The sequence below is a fragment of the Scomber scombrus genome, chromosome 12, assembly GCF_963691925.1.
Source record: "Scomber scombrus chromosome 12, fScoSco1.1, whole genome shotgun sequence".
Lineage (NCBI taxonomy): Eukaryota > Metazoa > Chordata > Actinopteri > Scombriformes > Scombridae > Scomber > Scomber scombrus.
Genome location: NC_084981.1, coordinates 17373999 through 17398529, shown reverse-complemented (window position 1 = coordinate 17398529; position 24531 = coordinate 17373999). Strand labels below are relative to the sequence as shown.

Below are 24531 nucleotides of genomic sequence, written 5' to 3'. Positions count from 1 at the left end.
ACACAAATATCAAGACTCACAAGTCCAAAAATAGATTTATTTGTGTGTCTGTCAAATATATTGATCAAATGTCTATAAATTCATGAATGAAAACATAATCTGGGAACAATTTATAATTTAATCTTTCCAACACTTAAAAAGAAAATATATGAATTTCAGTGCGCTCTCATACAAAAATATACAATCCAATCAGTCATTTCTTAGAGTCCCTGTCTCACAACCCTGCAAACAACCTAATTTATTTTTTTTTTTACCAACCAACCTTTCAAGTAAATAATCAGTCCTGAATGCAGCATCATACACACCTAACCCCAATCCTGCTGCTGCACAAATGACCTGCAACTTGACTGGGACAGTGTCCGCTTCAGATAATGATGCATTGCTATTATGTTTAAAAATATTTTTTAATATAATTTGAATGGCTAATTTCCAGGGTTTTAGAGGCTGGAAGATGGCTTGATTCATAAGGATAATGTAGTAGTAGCAGTATTATAAAATATTGTAGTCATTCATGAAACATTGATTGGTTACCACGATACAACATTAACAGCATTTAACATTTGTATAGTCCTCAATACAATATAATCCTCAAAGACAATTAATACAAAATAAAAAAGTACACCAGACTCTGCAGTCACACTAGCCGTGGGAAAAAGATGCAAAGTGCAATTAAAAATATCAGCAATTTCTAGCTATTGCCCAAAAATGTTCTTAACCAAAGCTGTCCCCCGGATAAAGTTTGAATGTAAGCTTCTACCTAAGCAAAGTAAACATTACACACCCACATTTTAACAACTGAAAAATGCCTGACTCAGAATAACCCTCACATGCAGCTAAATCCATTACTCTACCAAAGCTGTTTTTAAGAGACAGTTGATGCATTTTTTGGCCATTTTTATTTCCTCAAATTGTCCTTTTCTACAAATTGAAAAAATAAGGAGCATTTTCTACTACTTGCATTGCTACTGTTGAACACCTAAAAAAAAAGTTAAAAAAAAAGACTAAAGTAAAAATGAAATCTGACATGATCCAGTAGTATGTTGCCTTTTAGCCAATGTTAGCTTGACGGCGACGCAGCTGATGACGAACCACTTTATCGCCTGCAGTGTAGGAAAAAAATGGTTTAGTGATGAGTTAATATGTATGTTACACTTTTACACATTTTTTCACGATTTGGATTTTGAAGTATGTTACCGGTATCCCTCTTCTGCACTCGGTGTGGAATTTGTACAGTGTATGTCCCTGGTAGTCCTGATAAACCCTGACGTCCAGGATCACCTGTAAACATACAAGACTCTCAGATTGCTTGTCTCAGTCACTCCACTCTATTTTTCTACTCTGGAAAATAACAGGATTTTCTCAGTGTTATCTATTCTACTGGGCTGTACCCTTTTCTCCCCTGGGTCCTGGGTACCCTCTCTCTCCCTTTGGTCCAGGGATTCCTGGAGGACCAGGGATGGTGCCATAGGCTGTGAAAGAGCAAAAGCCCAGATTCAGTGGTAATGAAGCAACATTTTCCAACTATGCTTACATAAATCCAGATAGTTTTCCATTGCTGTAGAGTTTAATCTGATACAACATTTGGAAAATCATAAATCTGTGTCCTCACTTCTGAAGAAGTCCATCAGGTCAGCTGTGATGTTGCCGTAGGTCCCAATGACACGGCTGTAGCCAGGTGGTCCGGGAGGGCCAGGTGGACCACTGGGGCCTTGAATCGCTCTTACATTTGACCTCCAGGGACCTTCAACCAGATAATCCTGCAGGAGGCCTTGATCTAGGGAAGGATTATTATATCAAAGTACTGCTGACACACATGTAGTCATACTTGTTCATTTAATTCAATTTCTATTAGTTCTAATTCATGTATAATAATATGAAATTATTAATTCTCTTCATATTAGTCAGCCTTAATCTACTCACTCTTGATGTAGTCTGTAACTTTCAAAGCAACGTTGGAGTAGTCTAGTCTCTCAGCAAGCCTGCTGACATCAATGTCTTTTTGGTCTGAACCATAGCGAGGGTCACCCTGAGGGTAGCTCGAGCTATGCACGTAGCTCTGGGAGTAACCTGGCTCTCCACGATCTCCTTTATGACCAGGAGGTCCTTGGGGACCTGGAGGTCCCATAATGGTTCGACGAACATTGTCACCTGTTAAAAAAAGGTTTATCTGTGAGATCTGCAGTCACAAATGTTTCCACATGTTTCTCATGTATATTCATCTGTGTATGATAGGAGCTCACTGGTCAGATACTCCTGAACTTCAGCGCGGATAGACTCCCGAGGGAAGTTCCCATTGTAGGTAACCGATCCACTTTGTCTGCCTGGTGGACCCTGTGGACCTTGAGGACCTTGAGGACCAGGAGGGCCAGGAAGACCTCTGAAGCTAGAACCTTAAAAACATTAAATTCAAAAAGTGTGTATCAAAATGATGAACACTAGTGCAACTCATTTATATTAATGAGGGTATGAAACAATGAGCTGTGAAATTATTAGGGGGGGACAAAGAATTAGAAATGCATCATTGCCTTCGGTTGACGTTTACAAGAAATTCTAATGTGCTTTGCCAAATGTTTAATTCTGTTTTCAGTAAATATTCTCTCAGGCAGGCAATTATGGCATTAAAGTCTTGTCTATGGATTTTCCTTCTTCTAAGTATGTTGCAATCGTTTTACTCATATGAGGTAAAAGATGTAATCATTAGTATGCTTTTTTTTTAAACTGTACTACAGTGTAATAAAATTAGTCGCAGGTTGTAGATTAATTGTTTTAAAGTGTGATTATTTTATTTATTGTCGTTATCATGACTCTTCATTGTTAGACATACTTTTTGACAAAACATTCACAGCTGAGAAGAATGAAACTACTCGATATAATAAATACAATTTAATTTGAATTTACATTAGCAGTCAGTCTACCTCACTATAAACAATAAGTGATGTTCACTTATTGTCTGCCAGACTCACCTTGCAGGTGACGCTGAATTTCCTCCAAGCTGTACCCGCGACTTCCCGTTCCCTGAACAATTGAAGTGGAGACTCCTGGCGGCCCCTGGGGGCCAGGAGGGCCAGGACGCCCTGAAACACCCGGCGGACCGGGAGGACCATGTTGTACAGCAGAGGAAATCCATGAACGGAAGTCTGAATCTGGGTGTGGATATAAGAAAGATGGTGAGTGAGTGACTTTTGTTTTGCTTTATTAAGTGGTGAAGAACATTGTTTTCTGTGTAATTATTGAGGAAAACAACAAGACAAGCAGATCTCAATCCTGTTCATTCTGTAGAGTTTATTTTCTCTAAGTAAGACAAGGTCAGTGTCTGTCAAAGGGAAACATTAGTAAGTAACTTACTTCTTATCAATGCAGAGTAGTCAATCGTAGCAGAAGTATAGCTAGAGCCCCCTGCACCTGCAGGTCCAGGAGGGCCTGGTGGCCCAGGCAGACCTCTAGCAATCCCTCTCTCTGTGAGAGAAAAACAATTTTACTGATTGAAGTTCAGGCACCATTTCCGGGGTCAATGTTTTCTAAGCAACGTGAGCCTACCATTCATGATGTTGAAGACATAAGTAGCTATCTCATGTACATTGTAAGTGCCAGAGATTCCTCCTGATGCCCCTGGTGGTCCTGGTGGTCCTTGTGGCCCTGGTTGTCCTGACACATATCTCCTCACATCATCTCCTAAGCAGATCACAAAAGAGAGACAGAGTTTAGCTACGTGCACAAATGTCAGATGAGTTGATGTTGAAGAGCTCATGGGCACACTGTCTCCTACAAATGTGTGGAGTGCAGTGTGGGTCATGGGTCTGATAGGATTCGGCTCCAACTGAACATGTACATACTCTGTAGCATGGTAATGAGAGCGTTGACAGTCAGGGATCCCGAGGCGGGGCCAGGAGGGCCAGGTGGTCCTGGAAGACCCTGAACACCAGTGCCGAAGCTTGAGCCTGAACCTTCAGTAGCACAACACAGCTAATAAATTAAATCATCAAGTACTCCTTACACTGTCATTTAGTAATAGAAATTCTGGGGGGAAAGCACAAGTTTACGTTGTATGTATGCAATGATGCGAGTGGAGATGTCCTCTATAGAGCCTGAGAAGGTTCCGGGGATTCCTGGAGGCCCAGGTGGACCTGGAGGTCCAGGAATACCAGCCTGTCTGTTTCTGCCTGCATGGAACAAATTAAACATGTTTAACTCAGTTTTGTCCCCTGGCAGCATGTGATCTTGTGACCTTATCTCAATACCTACTTAGATAGGTATTGATGTAATGGTGCATCTCAGTAGAGGAGAATGCGCCAGGTGGGCCTGAAGGGCCAGGAGGACCTGGAGGACCAGGAGGCCCTGAGGTGACTGAGATTGAGCCTGAGGAAAAAATAGATAGTAAAGACCTTGCAGAGTATAGTTAGGCACAAACTTTAACACCATTATTGTATTTTAACAAGATTTTTTTTAAATTAGTTTGCTCATTACTGTAAAGAGTTATAAGGATATTGTAGGGTTTTTTCCTACCTCGTGAAGAGCTGGGTAAACCAGGAGCTCCAGTGTCCCCTTAGAAATGATTAACAAAAACAAAGGCTTTATCATCAGGTGATGTATAGGCACACAGATACATCTACTCTACAATACAAAAAAAATAAAGCACTGACTCCTCTCTGTACAGACATTTTGTTTTTTGTTAGTTTTACCTTTAATTCCCTGTGGTCCTTGACGTCCAGGAGGCCCTGGTGGACCTGGTGGTCCTTGGGTCCCGTGTCCTCCAGCATAAGTTGACACTGTAAGGAAGAAATATACATTTACAGTATTTCTATCACACAGTGTGCTTAGCATGCTCCTTACACGTGCTAAGCCAATAAGATTTCACAATTACGGCTCTCTAATGTGATTATGTATGATTTGTAGGGATATCCCGATCCAGCTTTTTGCACTTCCGATCCGATACCGATATTGTAGCTTTTAGCATAGGCCGATACCGATACCGGCCGATCCAAGCATGTATTAAAGATTAAAGATATTTACTTATTTTGTTGTTATACTCATGTTGAAAAGGGTTTTACTCTTAAGAACAACTAGCCAACTTAATTAGGTTAGTTTGAATAATCCACAATGGTTGGTAATGACAAGCTGACCTGTTTATTCTTAACAGGGTTAAATAAACACAAAATAGACAAAATAATAAATAGTCAATTAACCACACAAACTGAATTGGCATCAGTGCTCTGCTCTTGAACAACAAGAGTGTAAACCAAGGCTTAAAAAGCCATCAGTGCAAACAATATTGTAAACTGTATTAGAAAAGCAAAACACACAAAAAAGCTGAGTAGAAAATAAATAGTGGGATGCTGGACAGGTCGCTAGGTGTGCTGAAAAACGCGGACCGGATTTTGGGGGGAAAGCTGAAAAAACTGGAATGGATTACCACGGACCGGAGTTTTGAAAACAAACTGGATCGGGAGTCCGGATCGGGATTTTCCCGTGCAGGCCGATCCGATATTGATATGCATTTTTTGCTAATATCGGCGGCCGATCCGATCCAAATATCGGATCGGGACATCCCTAATGATTTGTGTTTGGATGTTCATTTGATGGACAAACGACTGACCTCTCTCTGAGCTTCCTGGTCTTCCTGGGGTGCCGGGCAAACCTGTTTCACCTGAGACACAAATGAGACATCACAGTTCAAGACTTTCTCACAACTATCTGTACTGTTACATAATGGTCATAAAGGTTAGTGAAAGCTAAACACAATGAATGGATCAGATTGATTTATAGCTGATAAGATACACATAACTTAAAGAAAGACAGTTACCTTGGTACCCTCTTGGTCCAGGTGAACCTAAAACAATAACAGAAATGTCATGATAGAGTTCAAGTAAATTAACAGAGAGGAAGTTGTAATAAAGGAGGCATAAGAGGTCACCTGTGTCGCCCTTCTGTCCAGGTGGCCCAGGTGGTCCTGGCTGTCCATAATGCACCCCTGTAAGAAGAGCAGTGTTGAAGTGAATACACTTGTGTAACTGTTGTTTAGTGCTTTCTGTGACATGCTCTGTTTCTGTTGCATCCTGACAGAGCAAACATTCAGAATTTGAGTCATACCAGAGCTCGATGCATGGATTGAATCTCCTTTCTCTCCTTTAGGTCCTGGTCTTCCATAACCTATAAGGCAGACATGATTATTAAAGTTTGATATGAAGAATGAATAAGTGTCATATAATACAAACCTCAGAATCACCATTTGAAACTGTGGATTTGATGAGCTCAAATACTTGCCTGCAGGACCTTGAGGACCAGGTGGTCCTGGAGGTCCTTGTCTTGAATCTCCTAATAAAGAAAGTATTCAGATGGTCAGTGACACATGTTAAAGAACATGCCATTGCAGGAAGAGAGAGTGGCTATTCTTACATGGTGTCAAATTCCACAATATTGTTTCTGATGATGTCTTGGATAACCTCAAAACAGAGTACAATGTGTCTTATTTACCTGGACGTCCAGGAGGTCCAGGCGGACCTGGTGGGCCAGGTATTGCTGAGACTCCACCAGCACCATACTGCCCTAAAGCAGAAACAGAGCAAACAACACACCAAATAATGAACATTTCTTGGGTGTACTGGTGGCAGAGGGCTTTAAGATGCTGACCATGTACTCAGCTGAAAGACTTTGTTGCCCGTAATTCAACACTTCTCACTTCCTGTCTGTCTCCACTGTATCCAATCTCATTAAGGTTCAAATGGAAAGTAGAATTTCTGTTTTTATTGCTAATTCTATGTATATCTGCAGCAAATCATGATACATCTCAGATATTTTTCAATTCTAAATATTGTAAGATGTCTAGGCTTCATAAAAGACTCACTCTCAGATCTGGTTGAGCTTATAGAATCAGACGTTCTCACTGTTATTCCTGCTTCTCCTTGCTCTCCCTTGTATCCCCTGTCACCTTTAGGACCTGTGAGGACAGAAAAACATAGCATCTATTAGACTCTAATATCTCTACATATCTGATCCAAATTTGTTTTGTTTTGTTTTTGAGTCCGGGGTGCAGTAACCTACCAGGTTGGCCAGGCAGACCAGCAGGACCAATAGGACCTATGGAGGTATAAATTAAAGAGATAAAAAAGAAATACAAACACTTAAGTTAGCTAATACAACAGTGATAAGCCCTGTTAATTGTGATAATGTGCAATCAGTCATCATGCAGAATGACGTGGACACGGGCTGGGTTTCATCTGGGCTGTCAAACTGTCAGACCTGACAATCCTGGATGTCCGGCTGGGCCGGGAGGTCCAGCAGGCCCAGGAGGTCCTGGGATACCCACAGAGGCGGAGCCAGCTGGAAAATAACAGTGAAGATCAGATATTCTCAAAACTATATTATAATCAATGGTTTGTAAAAGAAGGTTCTGTGCTTGCTTTGTTACCTGCATTAATGATTTTCCCTGCTTGACCCATTTCACCTAAAACAAGACAGACACATCTCATATTTCAAATAAACTACACTAGAAAAGCATGGACATGTTTTGCTGGAGAATGCTTTGCTGGTTTTATTAAACCACTACAGTTGACAGGAGTACCTTTGGCCCCTGGCTGTCCTGGATTCCCTGGTATTCCTTAAAAATAAAATGTGAGAACATTTTCAGTCTTGACAGCATTTAAAGCAACAAATCTAAAGATAAGAATCTAAAACCACAGTGTGAGTCATAATAGACCAGTACCTGGTGGTCCTTGAAGCCCAGGTGTTCCTACAGAGAGGGAGGAATGATGACTATATCTCATCATACTGTCCGCTAATAATAATACCATAGCTGAAGATTATGTTTCATAGGAGGGACAGCAAGTTTACTTTACCTGGAAGTCCAGCATCTCCAGGAGGCCCAGAAGGACCTCTAAGTCCAGGGGGTCCAGCAGGTCCTTGGTCACCTAAGGACCCAATATTATAACATAATCATTATTTTATATATTTAAAAAGCAAGAGGAATAAACGCTTGTTCTATTAGCTTGACCCTAATATATTCAAGAGTTGTAATCTCTGATGTAATGTCCTCGTGCATATTAAAATAATATTTAAATAGGTGTATTAGTAATATTTATACAGTAATGACTCATTTACCTCTTGAGCCTTTTGCACCATCTTGCCCAGACAACCCTGATGACATAAAAAGAAAATAAAGAAGAAATATTCTGCTGAATATCAATCCATGAGTCACTCTAAAAACAAAACATTTGTCGTATTAGCCTGTTTTTTTTTTTTTTTTTTTTTTAAAGATGACTGTTATTCAATACAGCAGGGGGCACAAAATAGGGTTTATTACCAGACTCTTCTCTGCTGCCACCTGGTGGACCGAGTGTGTTACTGTCCTTAACTGACTAATTTTAAACACCTGCTATAACTCATTTTTTCAATGCAGAATTAAACAAAATTTTTAAAATAAAAGACATAATAGAATGATTTGGTACAGTCAAACTCATTACATGAAAGGATATGTTCACAATTTATATATGAACAGGAGGAATGATTATGGCAAGAAAACCATATTTCAATGTTAATTTGGGCACCTGACTGTTTTATTAAAACAGATTAGGAAACTGTGAACTGTGAACTTGATTCAGCACAATCCATTCACATTAAAATTAGAAGCATGTTACTGTTACTAGACCAAAAATATAATTAGTGGGAAAATCTGAGGCTGGGGCACCATTTACTCACCCATCGTTCCTTTGGATCCTTTCTCTCCAGCTGGGCCAGACAGACCTGGTAAACCAGCTTCACCTGTGTGGGACAACTGTATTTAGAAACTCATACCGTACAGAATAAAAAAAACATGCCAATTTCACAGCTACAAATACAGTAATTCACAAAGCTGTACTGACCTTGCAGACCTCTGAGACCTCTTTCACCAGCTTCACCTAAAATAAACACAAATTAAACAACAGTTAGAAAGTCCTCTGTCGCCTGCAGAATCAGAAGAGTGTGATTAACATTACAGCATATATAATACATTTTATATCTGGGTATTTCCATGTAACCTACCTTTAGCCCCTGGTAGCCCTGCCTCTCCACGGAAACCTTGAGGACCTGGTTGACCTGTAACAAAACAGTTCATGTAAACTGCCAGGAACAAGTTGACGCAACGCCAACAGTGTTTTACTTGGTGCTGCTAAATTTGAGATAATAGTCACCTCAGCAGGTGTTCCTGTAATGACTGTAATGCTCTGAATGGATGAGAACAGGAAGAATCTTACCTGGTGGTCCAGAAAGGCCATGAGTTCCAGGTTCGCCTAGAGCACAGATGATTAATTAAAACCAGCAAAAATGCATTTTTATTGCCTAGTGAGATTTTACAAAACAATTATTTTCCTAGTCACAATGAAACACCAATCTCAGTGTTTTTCTTAATTCTACATTTCATTTTATTGTATACTAGTAAACACAAATAATACAATAACATTAGTCCAATGTGCACATATCTAATATATTCATATTAGACAGTTTAGATGTACACACATAACTTTTTTTTTCCAAACTAGTTGAGTTATTCCACAATCTTTCCATAGTTTTAGTGATTTAAAACCAATAACACTATATTGACACTTTATAATGATTAACACTTTATGATGATTCTGAATCATTATAAAGTCAAATAAATCATTATAAGTGATTATAAAGTGTAGGACATCAGTTAGATAAACATTGGATGGTATTGCAGGCAGTGTCCTGAAATTAAAGTGAGAATTTCAGATGGATTTTCAAATTGAATACACCCAAATTGTGCTCAAAAGACGATGAATAATGGTTAAGTAGTAGTGAACATTTTCATTATGACAATTTATGTGCATTTTTAGTAATAAACACTGGATTTGCTTTGGTCTATGAAGGGGTCCTTCTTGCTAATGTGGCTTTATTAGCAAACTGACTCTATGCTGCCACCTGGTGCAGTTTGTAGTTCTTGCATTACGAGGTAATAAATGTAATAGCAATGTGTCAGCAACTCCGTAAGTAAAACCAATGGAAATTTGATCAAAAACTACTATACATTTAGGTGTTTTTGTTTTAAGTTTTTAAATAAGGGGTAAGGGGTAAGTATTTAAGTTTGATGATTTACCTTTTGGTCCAGGCGACCCAGAATCTCCTGAAGAAACCAGAGAAATGAGATTCTACATTTACACAAGTTCCACCAGGTGTTATTATTATCACTTGAAAACATAATTTCTGTGAGCCATATCTGAGCCGTACCTCTGTCACCTTTTAGTCCAAAACTTGCATGTCCTGGCTCACCTCTGGGGCCAGGAGGGCCCTCACGACCCCTGATACCTTGTGGCCCCTCCGGTCCATGATCACCTGATCAGACATTTTAAATCAGATACTCACTTATTCATAATAAACCAAACAGCATACTTGTATTGTGTATTTTGAACTGAACCACTCTCTGTACCTTGGCTTCCTTTCTGTCCCTTTTGACCATCAGCACCTGGGTGGCCAATCGAACCAGGAGGACCTGAGGTCAAAGGTCACAGAGAGTAAAATTACATGGTGATCCTACACATTATTCCTGAGAAATTATGTAGTACTGGTAATGACTCAAGGAAAATATGAAGCATTATTCCTAACCTGGCTGTCCAGGGAAACCAGGATCTCCTGTGACAAGAAAAACATACATTTGATTACGATGACAGGCAGTAGATCACAAACAAATAAAAATGCAACATGACAACAGAATTAAAACTGAAAAAATCTGAAAAAGATTTATAACAGCAGGTGGTTTTCTCCCTGACCTTTAGCTCCAGTGTCCCCTGAAAAAAAGAAGAATAAACATAAATTAACATAAAATAAACAATAAAAAGGAAAAAGATTTTATGAAATTAATTATATTTGTATTTCACCTTTAAGTCCAGGCAATCCCCTTTCTACTTGCACTGAGGATGCTATAAGAGCTAAAACAGAAAACAGCCATTCAATAAACCTGTTTGTGTGTGTGTGTGTGTGTGTGTGTGGTGTGTGGGTGCGTGCGTGCGTGCGTGTGTGTGTGTGTGTGTGTGTGTGTGTGTGTGTAAATGTGCAGTACCTCTGAATGCCTGTGACTGCATTTCAGATATCATCATGCGCTGGATAGCAATCTGGAGAGCCGCAAGATCTATGTGTCCTCCGCTTACACCCGTCCCAAGGCCAGTGAAGATGGGGCCACCAGTGCCGACACCATAGCTGGTGCCACTAGTGCCGGCGCCGACACCATAGCTGGTGCCACTAGTGCCGGTGCCGCCACTTAAGCTGGTGCCACCAGAGCTGGCACCACCACTGAAGCTGGTGCCAGCACCTCCAGCACTGACTCCAATGGTCCCACCGGCCCCGGTGGCACCGCCAGCAGCCCCAGAGCTACTTCCAGTGCCGATGTCAATGGCATTTCCACCTCCACTGGTGGAGCCACTGGTACCAGCAACTCCGATTCGTGTTCTGGTACCAGAGCCTGAGCCTCCTCCAGCAGCCAGGTGTATGTCAGTGTGGGTGCCACCTGCACCGTCCACATAGGCGTTGATGTCATTGGTACCTGACAGACGACTGGTGTGAGCAGTTGCGGCTGAGGATGCAGACTCCAGAGTAGCCACTCGATTCTTCAGCTTTCTCACATCCTCAGCTAAGAAAGGGACATCAACATTTGTTAGGATTCACACACAAAGAGCATACAGTCAAGCAGAGTTAAGAAAGTATTCTCAGATTGTACTTTGACACACAAATACAGTGTTTCCCACAGGTGAAGAATGTGTCTGTAGTAGGCTCCTGGGGTTGGGTACTCAAACATCCATAATTTTACAGCTGGTTGCAAAACAGCATTGCATCCACAAACTCAAGGAACCATTTTGACAGATTTTTATATCAACACAATTTCCAAAAAGAAGGAATAAGGAAGAAATAATTTACAAAATAGACTTTTTTGAATGGGGTGGGGAACAATATATTTGAGAAAGCTACCAAGATGAATGTGGTAAATATTTTACTGCATAATTAATTAATTTATCAAAGAAGAATTGCATAAAAATAAGGAACTGTAAAAGGTCAAATACATCAAAATATTGTACTTGTCAAATCAAGTGGTTAAATTATATCCAAACAACTTTGGAAAAAGAAGATGTTGGAGTCCAAAACAAATTCAAATAAGAAATACAAAACATATTTACAGATTAGATACAGATGTGATCATAGATACAAACCAGAAACCGTCATTCTCTTATTGGGTAATGTGCTAGCTGGTGTTAATTTCAATGCGTAAAAAAAATAGATATAAAATAACTATTTTGACTAATTGTTTATTAAATTAATTTAGATTGATTTGTTTGTTTCAAGCTTTTTTAACTACAGTCATCTGTATGCCTGTTGTGCCTTTTCCCCATAATATTCTGCCAGAATCTCATGAACTAAAGCTGAAAAGTCAATCTAACAACCCATATGATCTCTATGATCACTCAAGAAAAATTATTGACGAAATGAGAGAAACAGCCTCAGTATGGTGCTGCATGTTAACACACGGCACTTTAATCACTTCATATTCAGCATACAGGATTTTATTAAGTATTTATCTGTTAGTTGGTTGATGATTGTTTTGGGTTTTTTTTACATTAAACTAGTTTTTAAAAAAATATTTATTTCTGGGCTTTTTTAATAGGCCAACAGGAAACAGGGAGAGAGAGAGGGGAATGACCTTCAGCAAAGGTCCCTTAACGGAATCAAACCAGGGATGCTGCCATTATGTGGCATGCACAGTAACCACTTGGCTACCAAGGCGCTAGAAACTAGATTTAAAAAAAATACTATGTACATATACTCTGTATTGTCTACTTTTTTGATTACACTTATAAAATAACTGAAAAAAGTCATTTCTTATGTGTCTTATTAAATGTACTCAACAGGTTTTTCTGTGTGGATGCTTTAGGTAAAAATAAACCTCAAATGAGAGAGAATGCAAATGTTATTCCAGGTTTGTACATGTTTTATCAGGTTAAATACACATCAACAAGTCTCCTGCCACAAGGTAACAAACTGGAGTCTGCGATGTCATCAGGCAGCAATTTCTGGAGCTGCTCCACTGACAATGAATGTCAGACCGACTTTATGGTACCAGGACAGAGCCCAGGGATCAAATTTCCAGGGAAAGGAGTACTTTTACAGGCTACCAGTTATTTGCAGCACTGTGAAATAATGCTCACATGCCTGTAAAAGCTGAAACACACATTTCATTGGTTCAAAAACAGTCACTCCCAGTAGCTTCACTGCAGAGCAATACCAGAGAGTATCGCATGACTCCTGAGGTTTTTAATCTTTATCCCTAAATTCAATTTCAGAATGTTTCATAAGTGATCCTCACCTAATGCAATGAGCCCAAAGAGTAGTCCCAGCAGGAGCAAGGAGAGAAGGAGAAGACCCAGCAGCCATTTCCACCAGGAGCAGCATGCGTCAGAGCAGCAGCAAAATCCTCCTCCTCCAAAGATGCCGCTGTCCCTGTGAATCTCTGAAGACAGAAGATAATTCTCACTTTCCAAAATTAAAACAGTCACCATCCTGAAGGTATTAACATACATACAATCAAACATACCTGCATAGGTGGCTTTGTCTTTCATTACAACTCCAGACGACCCATCTAGTGAATGAATAAATAATGGTTGCTGATTTAGTTTTTTTAATTAATGTAATTTTTCCTCTTTAAGATGTTTTAAATGATCACTCACAGTAAGTGTTGCCAGTCTCTGTCTTCAGTGGCGCCGTCTCACTATAGCTTGAAATAAGCTTCTCTTTTTTAATGGAGTCTCCTGAAAGTGACCCTGGAAAAATAACAACATAATTAGTACAAGCTGAATTCACTTTCGGTCATTTCAGCTATTTTGTTACAAAACAGAAGTGTTTGTGTTTGTGTTGTGATGGTTTCAGAGAACTGAGCAGATCCAATAAGCTTAAATGATTAATTCACCAAGTGAGCAGTATCAGGGTTTCTTGATGTTTTATTAATGAAAATGGAAGAGTTGTATTCTGCCTAAATATGCTATACAACTTGGGAATTTGGGAATCTAAGATTGGTTCCAAGAATGTTGAGAAGTTCCACTAAGATGATGGAAAATGAGGTGTTTAAGCAGGTGACTGACCTCCTCCTAAATGAACGCTGCTGCCACTGGTGGTGAAATGCTTGCCACTGTCTTTGGCCAAAATTAGTATCTCTGCATCTCTTTTGGCTGGAACGTTCTCCTTTTCAGAGATCAGGAACTTATAATCTTTCTTATATGCATCTTCAGTTTGAGATCTAGTGGCTGACAACGAAAACAACAAAAACAGATTGTTACGGTAAGAATATTTTAACAAAATGTTACTCATTTTTAGATTTGACAGGACTATCAGGACTACTTTGTACTTACTTGTAGAGACTCCAGTGCTGACAACACCACCACCGTTTGACACATTCTTCTGAACTCCATAACCTGCAGAGACAAACACAAGTGCATGTTAACACTGATTAAATAAAGGCACTATTTTGAATATTTATTGAATCAGGAAACTGTCAAGAGCGTTGTGCCGCCATACCTCCCAAATGAGCATTGACGTTAGTTCCATTGGTGGTGAGGACACTGCCAGAGGTGGGCGCCAGATTATTCTGAAAGCCATAAACTACAAACAGAGACATACAGGGTAAAATCTACAGCTGCAAAATCATGAATATTTTCCTCAATCTCTTGACTTTGATTTTTGTTTTTTTGTTTTTTTTTAATATACACATAAAACGCAGGATTCATTCACAGAATGAGAAAAAATTAAGAGAAGGAAATCAAAAACAAAAAACACAGATATGGAAGGACAAACAAATAAAAATAAAAAACAAACTGGAAATAACATACACAATGTGTTAAGAATTAGATTCACATTCAGACAACTTTATTTATCCCAGAAGGGCAATTAAGTTCCACAGCCTGTCAAGTCCACATAAATAAAACTCAGTTTAGCAGCAGCATTCAAGCACTGGCATGCCAGTGACAACAGATCAACGTATGGCCTATACGAACACAAGCAGAGGACGCACTATGGCCCCCTCAGGTCGTCATGTAGGCCTACAGTATTTGCAGGCTTACATGAGGAGCCAGTTGATAACAACAACAAAACAACACAAAACTAAAAGAAAGACACTTGTAGTCCACACAGATTTTAAAGGAGATTGACTACATTTCAATGCCTACTGTCTGCATTTAGTAGCCTGATAGCAGGAGGAATGAAGGAATCAAAATAGTGCTTTGTTTTCCTACAGGGCGCATGAGAGCGCCGGCCTGAAGGCATTACAGAGGATTCACTTGACAGTACACTTTACAGTTAAGCATAAAACTGACCCAGAATACATAAACTAAAAGCTGAAATGACTTGCTATGTTAATAAAATGTCATAAAATACAGAAAAATGCCCATCACAGTTTCTGAAGTGATATCTTCAAAGTGTCTGTTTTGTCTGACAAACAAACAAAATCCAAAGATATTTTATGAAAAATGATAATAAAAAAACAGAAAAGAATACAATTCTCACATCTAACAAGCTTAAAAGTTTTGCACATTTACTTGAACAACTGACTGATTGTTTAAGCACTAATAACGACAAAACCTTCATCAAATGTTCCTCACTAACTTTCTAACAAGATGTCAGTTCACCTGCCAGTAACAGGTGATACTGCGGGGACGTTGAGTCTTACCTGACAGGGACGAGGGTGAGGTGGCACTGAGGGGTGAGGATCCTCCCATGTTGTTGTTGCCCGCCTGGTACGTGTAGCTGCTGGCATTGCCATTGATCACCGTGGTGGAGGAGGAGGGCAGGGTGGAGGTGGACCAGGAGAAAGATGGAAGCAGAGCATCCAGCGTGGAAGTGTCATACTGGCCTGATCTCACCCCAGCACTGTACTGCTCTGATTTCAGACTAGCATCATACTGGCTGGATTTTACACCAGTTCCGTACTGTCCCGAACTCACACTAGCATCATACTGGCTTGATTTTATACCAGTTCCGTACTGTCCCGAACTCACACTACCATCATACTGGCTTGATTTTACACCAGTTCCATACTGTCCAGAACTCACACTAGCATCATACTGGCTTGATTTTACACCAGTACCATACTGTCCTGAACTCAGACTGACGTCATACTGGCTTGATTTTACACCAGTACCGTACTGTCCTGAACTCAGACTGACATCATACTGGCTTGATTTGACACCAGCATCATACTGGCCTGATCTGACACAAGTCTCACACTGTCCTGATTTCAAACTATCATATTGGCCTGATCTGACACCAGTGCCATATTGACCTGTTTTCACACCAGTATCAAACTGCCCAGATGTCACGCCATTATCATACAGGCCAGATGCATCAATGGTGTTGAATCCAGCTGACGTCACACCAGAGCCAAACGAAGTTGACACTGCAGGAGAGAAAAAAACAGAAAGGCTACAATCAAGAGGACATAAAGTTGATCTCACTTAACCACCTCTTGTGTTTGCTCATTTTGTTTGAGTCACCGTTTTTTTTTTTAGCTTTCAAAAAGGTCCTTTAAAATCACCTTCTGCAAATTTGAAAATATTTCTACGATCTTCAAAGGCTCCATCTGGATCTGGGTTTTTGACACATTTACACAGCTGTCACTTTTTTTGAAGTAAAAAGGTATCCAGAAGTGCCATAAAACAGAACATTTAAAAAATGTATATATTTATATATGTATTATTTTTTTCCATTCATTTCCTTAACTAACCATATATTTTCATTTTCTTGTATTAAAACAAAACAAGCAAGAAGAGACTGTATATCACTTCTGCTTACCAACTTTTGGAGTAAGAAATCAGTTGCAGCTAAGAAAACAGGTTTAAAATCTTTTATATTTTGCAGTGGACAGAAGTTGTTTTGTTTTAAAAATCCAGATGAAGAAAAATCCTTCAGGATTCTGTAAATACCTTAAAAACTGCAGTGAGTGTTGTTAAACGTCTGAGTTCACCACGGATTATCTTTCAGAAGAACAGGTGCTGAGCCGTGACTAATACGTAACAGTAATAGATGAGGCCTCTTTGAAACAACCATATATCATTCAGAGGGAGACAAAGTGTCTGTGCATGTGTGTGTACCCGACTGAGAGGCCACGGAGACGGTCTTGGTTTCCACGCTGGCTTTCTTTGGAACAGGCAGGGTGGTGGAGGAGCGAGTGGGGCTGACACTGTTGGAGCGACCCTTCAGCAGCTTCTTCACATCGTCCAACTCCGTCCCTGCAAAAACCACAATCTGATGTTACTGTCATGTTAACCCTTAACACTGAAAATACTATACATGCCCTGCAATACCTCACGCGTTTCAGTGTACATGTACTCTAGTACTGTGATTATATAAAACTTTGAGGCACTTCTAATTTCATACTACTTTATCTTTCTACTCAGCTAAATTTCAATGAGCAATACTGAACAATTACTTTAATTTTACAGCTATTGTTATTGGTTCCTTTGCAGATTTAAAATTAACAGACATAATATGAAACATTGTTAAAGATCAAACTACCAAACGTAGTTAATTTGCTCCACTTCGTCCAGCTGCAACATTCAAATGCTGAAATCATATTAATGCATCATTGATAGTAATCCAACAATATGACAACCAGTACAGCAATAAAATACTCGGGGCCATTGTTCATAATTCATGTACATAATTTGCTCATAGTGCTTCTGTTATTTTACTTAAAGTCAGTGTAAAGTAAGAATATGTATGTGAAATCTTCAGATCTTCAAAGTAATTAATACTTATGATCTGTTAAATAAATGCAGTGAAGTAAAGATCTTTGTCTCTGAAATGTAGTGAAGTAGAAGAATAAAGTAGCATATAATGGAAACACCCTCAAGGAAAGTAAAAGTTTCTTGGGTAACTCGTATTTTTACACTGTAGGACTGCTATTTTTCTAAAGTAAATGCTCTGAAGACTTCTTTCACTGCTGGTGAAATCACAGAAAAAAGCCACACAGCAATCCGACACCCTGCTGAGGTGGGGTTAAGGTGGCACTGGATGACTAACTGTTCAAAAATGTGGATAAAATCACAGCAGTTGTTGGCTTTAATCGGCAGGGGGAGCAATCAGCCTCAACAATTCTCTTATCCTCCACTGTTGTTAGGTTTCTAATGGCAGGCACAGCAAACAGTGAGTCATGTGTGCCTTTGTTGCCACCACAAATCCACACATAAACTTCTTCCCCACTCGAGCACAACGCAAATAAACCCTGTGATACTCGTTGTTTAAATCTTGCCCTCTTACTTTCCGCTGATGTATATCTTTTGTCTGGAGAACTGCACATGTGTTACTAATTGAAATTTCACGAGTGTAAATGTGCATTTGAGAAGTGGAAGAGAAGGGAATGCCTTATGTGTGATATACTGGGGTCTTGAAGCATTTGAAAACAGCATAATTCAAAAGAACACGTTGCTCAAAAGTAACCCTGCTCGCTGTTTTGATGAACACGCTCAGATGAAGATGCTTTGTGGCTTTTATGGGGAATTGCATAACCGGCAGCATATGGATCCATGTGTCTCAAGCTGTCTTACATCTGGAGGCTGAGGGGGAGGCACTTTGTAATCTGGCTCTGATCTCACTCTCTGGAAAAAAAAATCACAACACACAATGGACAAAGAAATCCTGATTTAATAAAACGTAAGCCAGGACAATGTAGAGTCAGATGGTGAAAAAATAAAGACAGGAAGACTTAATACCTCTGCTTTCACTCCTCCCTCGTGTGCCGCTGGAGCCTGAAAAGAAAACAAACAGAAAAAAACATTAAATGCACATAGACACAAAATGAGGATGAAGGGGGAGGAATGGCACTCTCACTTACAATAGTTTCCATAATCTTTGCGTGTAAATTCTGGAGAGGAATTTGCACTGGAACTTCCTAAAAAGAAACACACAATAGCTTAGAAGAAATATAAACTGCACCCTCGACAGTGCCCAACAGTTTCCTCCTTTTTATAAGCGCCTGTGATGCCAACTGAACAGTGCCTGTTCAAAGCTCACCGTCATAACCTCCTGAGCGACTGCTTATGGTCTTCCTCTCCCGGAAAGCTGGTGACAGACCTCGTGATGAGCCAGCAGTCTGTGTTCTCCTGGCACCCCCAGACGAGCTGGTCCTGACTTTTGACACCGAGCTCACGTGATAACTGCCACCTCCAGCACCACTGCTGCCAACACCGCCGCCGCATCCATAGCTTTCTCCATCTATGTAGCTCCCCCCTCCATCACCTCCTCCTGAGGAGTCTCCGCCGAGGTAAACTCCTGAGGAGGAGCTGTAGTTGCTGGTATTAACACCTACAGAGGCTGGAGAGATGCACACAAATCATTTTGATTTCTTGTAACTGTAACATCTCTACATAGTTAAACAGGCTTATATATTAGTCACATTAAGGAAGTTCATAAAAACTGCAAGTGAAGGGAAACGTTAATGATACACAAACTCATAAATCAAAATCTATTCGTTTAATTCAAACAGGAGCTTAAAATATAACATTCAGCATTTCAAAACTTTTTTGAAGATAACCACTTCCCAATTTTGGACCACAAGTGGAAATATGTTCTCACATGAATTGAAATAAGTTCCACTGTTCAGGGTTAAGACATTCTTCTCCAAGCTCAGCCCTCCAGCACTGCTGGACATATTCCTGTGATTTGATCCGCTGGTTCCCTCTAGCAACAAGAAGACACACAGCAAAACAAGGAGAAGCTGTTACTCATCGGGGGCTTCCTTTAGACCTGCTCAGCTATAATTATTGTATTATGCTATAGTTTAGGGACAATACTTTAGGCAGGCGTGACCAGGAAGAAAGAGACACTCACTTGGTGGCAGAGAAGTCAGTCTGGTCGTGGAAGTTATAGTTTCTGTGACAACTGATAGCGAACAGAAAGAAAGAAAATGAGTACAGTGTTTGTGCACTGGGCGGTATGCTTCATGTTGGCTAATGTATATGTTATCTATAGAGCAAGCTTTATGTTACAGTATTTAGAGTATGTTTATCCCAGTGGACAGGTGCTTAATGTGAGTGTTGAGTGGCTGGCATGATGATGTGCTGTTATCTTTCCAGAGTTGAATTAATGTGACTTTACTTACTCTGTTAACAGAGTTACTGTAGCGCTACTGTGCTGTGGGTAGACTGGCTCATAAGGCATCATTTATTAATTGTTTATAAGCAAGTTGAGAAAATCCCTCTGGATAAGTTTCATCCATCTCCAACAGGACATTTGCTTTGTCTTTTTGGCTCTAAACTTTATCAAGAAGTCCCCCATGCCCCCGAATGGAACGTTAATGGTTTATTATGAGAAACCTATAAAAAACTGGCCTTTTAGAAAAGTGAGACACACATACCTAACCAGTCTAAAATGCATTACTAATTACTATTATTTTTCTTATAAATGCTTATAACTGATGAATAAAGAATTAGTAAATTATTTCTTAACCATTAAAGGCCTGAAAACAATCAGCCACTCACTATGAATGATGGAGTACTGCATGAGCACACCACTTTCTGCCAAAGTTTGATGGTGTAATGACTGCACTTGAGAGGTTTCTGTTTGTTTTAAACCGGCGAGGCTCAGCTGGAACAATGCAATGTCATACACTTATAGGAACCAATCAGGATTCAGTAACATGTGAATCTGAGGACAGTCGGTGGGTTGTTTTTGGTCCCTGTCAATCAAATCTGATTAAACCACACACACAGTCCTGATGAAACAGATTAACTTCTTGAGTGGTAGCATCTTTATAAATAATGTAAATAAAAGTGTTTTTTTCCCCTAACTCTAAATTTGGTTGTTGCTTTATTCAATCATGACTATTTTTTGATGTTACATAATAAGTCATTACATAATCAGAAAAATGTTGGGTCTCTTTAAATTAAATTAAAGAGTAGACCTGCAATATGTGAAAAGTGCCTTGAGATGACTTTTGTTGTGATTTGGCGCTATATAAATAAAGATTGATTGATTGTTTGGTTTATTGATTGATTGATTGATTGATTGGTTATCCTACTTTATACGTCTACTCTTTTACTCTGCTGCATTTATCTGACAGATATCATTACTAGTTATTGTGAAGATGAAGATTTTACATTCAAAACATGCAGCTTATACTAACAACGTAATAATTTATAAAATAGTTAAAACTATCTCCACTTTTACAAGCTTAAACTTTAAAAACCTGCTTTGATAGTGATAATAATTAAATTATACAACACTCATTATGTCACCTCATGAATACTTTTAATACCTTGAAGTACATTTTGCTACTAATACTTTTGTATTGCTCGTAGGACTTTTATTTTTATAATATGATATTACTACTTTTCCTTCAGTAAAGGACTCAACACTTCTTCCACAACTGATAAATATAAACTAAATTATCAAAACAAATAACATTTTCACTTTGACAAAAACTTTTAAGTTTCACTCTCTGGAAACTTACAACATAATAATTAAACCATCTTCAAGACAAATGAGCCGATGAAAGCTACAAGATGTGTCTGGAAGCTGCTGACAATTTGACTGATGTTTTCCAATGAGCAGACTGTGCTAAGAGTCCTTCCTGCCAAACTGCTTTTTCCAAGGTCAATAATTAATCTTTAAGCTCAACTTGATTTTTACTATTTCAAAGTTAACTCTTTTGTGAATGCATGAGAAAAAACGACGGTGCTTATAATTCAAAAGCTCACTTTTTATAGAAAGTACACACATCAAATTTTGAGTCCTGTTCTCACATAAATAATAATGTGCCTCTGTGTCCGAACCTTTAGATCATAATGATTGTAGACCGTAGAAAACTAATGAAGTTAAAGTTTGTGCTAATCAGATCCTTTATAATTAACTTGCTGCTGATGATTAACATTAGTAACAATCTTCTTCCACTAGGTGGCTTTTTGCTCTCTAGCTGCAGCCTCTTGACTTTTCACTGTATTCAGTTATAGACAATATAAATTCCTCTTCACTTTCATGCTGACTCCTTCCCTGCTCCTCCTCCTCTTCCTCTTCCTCTGTCCTTTTAGGGACTTCTGTCTGTTTCAAGGTCAAGGATGAAAACTTAAGGTGATCGTGCTTTTGCTGTTGTCACTCCTCGCCTTTGAGCGGCTTCCAACAAAGTCTCGGAGAAGCCAAGTCGGTGCACATTTGTCAAAATCACTTTCTTACTCAATTGTTTTGGCTTTTTTACGATCCTCCAACTATGTTTCATTATCTTGTGCCTCTGTTTTTCACTTTCTTTTTCTCCCTTGTGTAAAGAACTTTGTAACTATTAGTTTGAGCAGGACTACTTAAATAAAGTGTACCAACTCAACTTGCTTACTTTCAAAAATGACACAAAAAACAAGAGAAGAATGACAGGATGGCTGATTATATGTTTCTCTTGGTCAGCATCAAGCATATAATCAGGCGTCCCCTGACCTCTCCATCCTCGCACGTGTCAGAAGTCGTTAGTACAAGTTGAGCTGTACTTTTAGATCCAGTTATGACTACTAGAGCAAAAACCAGAGCATGACTTACACCATGAGCCCTGAGAATGAGGAATAGAAATGAAAACTGAGACTAGTGAAGTCATGCTATGTTGTTAGTAACAATAAGCCCCCAAGAAAGAGAAACAAAAGCAACACCCAAGGAGAGGCTGCAATGGTATCTAAAGATAAGTGTTTGGGGTTTTTGTGTCTAAAGTAACCCTACACCAATCTGTCATTAAGCTTTAGCTTTGTCATTAACGAGAAATCACATTTTAAAATCACTTCTTACCAAACTGAGGTCTGTGGATTATCCTGGGGCATTGCATTTGTAAAAACATGCTGCTGTTGAGCTTTTCAAATGTAATTATTTTATGCTTTGGGCGAAACAAGTGCAGTTCAATTCACCTCTGTTGTCTGCACACATCATACAAGTATAAAAAAGTGGGGATGTTTGTGATTTGGATGAACCAATCCTTCTCCTCATGCTTTTAAGGTTTCTTTTATGATGCCTTTTATCTACCAGAAGTGAATTTGGGAATCTCACCATTTTCTTCTGACAAGCCTCCTGAGAAGTCCATCTGTCTCGTTAACTCCTCCATTCCATCTTATCTGGTGAGATGATGATAAAATGTTGACCACTGTCATGCATTTATTGTGCCAACTCTTGTTAAAGGTCTGCAACTGCGGTTAAATGGTATTCTAGCAACAACAAAAAAATGATGGGAAAAGGGCAAAAATGTCAAACGAATTAAGACCAGAGGGCGTGTATCTAAGCTATGATTACCCCATTACTTTGAAATTTCAGTCCACTGAATACACAGAAAACTATCATTTCATCAGCCTCCCGACCACATTTTTAAAAAGCACTATTTGATAGATAGGGTTAGGGCAGTTTCCTCTTGAATAACCTGCTTTTAATGACCTCAACAAAAGCAGAAATTTCCCCAGTGGCTCCTGGTAAATGAACAAAACATCCACTACTCTCGTCAACCTAAAACTTTCCAGACACATTTAATGTCATGTGGATAACTGACACCACATGAAAAGGCCCCAAAAGGTATAAAGCATAATGATCAGACTACCTGTATATTTCAATAGACTTCAGTTCACTTTGTGTCTTTGAAGAGCAAACTAACAAAAGAATCAAAGAAACCAGATTCCTGCACTGCTCTGAAAGACCATCCACTCACCACACCCTTACAGCCAAGGACATTTAACCACATGTGCTTCATCTGCAGCACACTTATTTAGGAATAAAAATGCAGAAATATACACAAAAATTGCTTTTACCCTCTCTTTTTCCTCAAAGCGTAGACTGCTTAACACAAAAGTGTGAGTCAGCTCAGTGCAACCATACATTTTTTCAGGAGACAACTTTTCACTTTTATAATAAATTCATACTTAAAAAGTTGTTTTCTTTCCTCTGTGTACAAAGTTCACTATTATAGCCTGTAACTGAGCTGAAGAGAAAATATAAAGGCTGATGTCAAGTCAGCCACTGCAGTATATTTAGAGGGATGTAAATAGCACACCAAAGAGCATGTAAAACTATCCTGAGCCCACCATAACAGACTAATTTTATAAATACCACTAGAAGAAAGGTGATCCCCCCACAAAACCCCTACTGAGCTCTAAAGACATGAGAAACTCCAAGAAGAACTTAAGAGAAATACAGCATATAAAGGACTTTGTGCAGATCCATCCAACAAAGCCAACAAATGTGTCTGACAGCCCATCACCAAACTCCAAGAGCGTAGTTATTAGTGCAGAGGTGCAACAGCCAGGTGGGACTAAACATCCGCAACATCCAGCAAAAACAAGAGCCTCCAGGTTATTCCAGGGTACTCTTATTAAAGTCCATACCTTCAGAAAGCCGAACAACAATCTATCAAATCCCGACTCCTCTCAAGATGGACAGTCTGATCGCGCCCACCGCGGAGATGACAATGTCAGTTTGTGAAGTTGGCGCACCGTGGTGGGATGTTCTTAAAGTCCTCGGTCCTTTTGTGCCTTTTAGCACAACTTTCCCAGGCAAGTCAAA

At 39.4% G+C, this 24531-nt stretch overlaps 1 protein-coding gene across 1 annotated transcript; it reads right to left on the bottom strand.

Moving 5' to 3' along the window:
* Window positions 1–54: 54 nt before the first annotated feature.
* col17a1b (collagen, type XVII, alpha 1b) lies at window positions 55–24531 on the bottom strand. Its single transcript, XM_062431116.1, has 56 exons — window positions 24354–24531; window positions 23035–23099; window positions 19849–19899; window positions 19594–19698; window positions 19033–19332; window positions 18854–18910; window positions 18732–18767; window positions 18567–18617; window positions 17112–17249; window positions 16304–16417; window positions 15692–16252; window positions 14545–14628; window positions 14379–14441; window positions 14112–14273; window positions 13701–13793; window positions 13568–13612; window positions 13340–13483; window positions 11048–11614; window positions 10866–10916; window positions 10758–10775; window positions 10594–10620; window positions 10418–10480; window positions 10219–10323; window positions 10088–10114; window positions 9228–9263; window positions 9016–9069; window positions 8856–8891; window positions 8692–8754; window positions 8095–8130; window positions 7833–7904; window positions 7700–7726; window positions 7559–7594; window positions 7406–7441; window positions 7237–7317; window positions 7039–7074; window positions 6842–6934; window positions 6472–6543; window positions 6262–6312; window positions 6088–6147; window positions 5912–5968; window positions 5801–5827; window positions 5594–5644; window positions 4680–4766; window positions 4504–4542; window positions 4243–4356; window positions 4041–4160; window positions 3834–3944; window positions 3538–3672; window positions 3346–3456; window positions 2964–3143; window positions 2241–2390; window positions 1921–2148; window positions 1610–1774; window positions 1389–1469; window positions 1195–1278; window positions 55–1100 (listed from the first exon to the last, which is right to left on the bottom strand). The coding sequence occupies exons 2-56, from the start codon at window positions 23087–23089 to the stop codon at window positions 1048–1050; spliced, it is 5499 nt and encodes a 1832-aa protein (XP_062287100.1). The 5' UTR covers window positions 23090–23099; window positions 24354–24531; the 3' UTR covers window positions 55–1047.

What these genes read in the sequence shown, in the direction of transcription:
- col17a1b (XM_062431116.1), bottom strand. Translation starts at nt 23,089, where the DNA reads ATGGAGGAGTTAACGAGACAGATGGACTTCTCAGGAGGCTTGTCAGAA. An exon ending in CTTTGGGCTCATTGCATTAG is followed by an intron (nt 11,615 to 13,339) that starts GTGAGGATCACT and finishes TCCCTTTCTTAG; the next exon opens with CTGAGGATGTGAGAAAGCTG. An exon ending in GCAGTCACAGGCATTCAGAG is followed by an intron (nt 10,917 to 11,047) that starts GTACTGCACATT and finishes TTTCTGTTTTAG; the next exon opens with CTCTTATAGCATCCTCAGTG.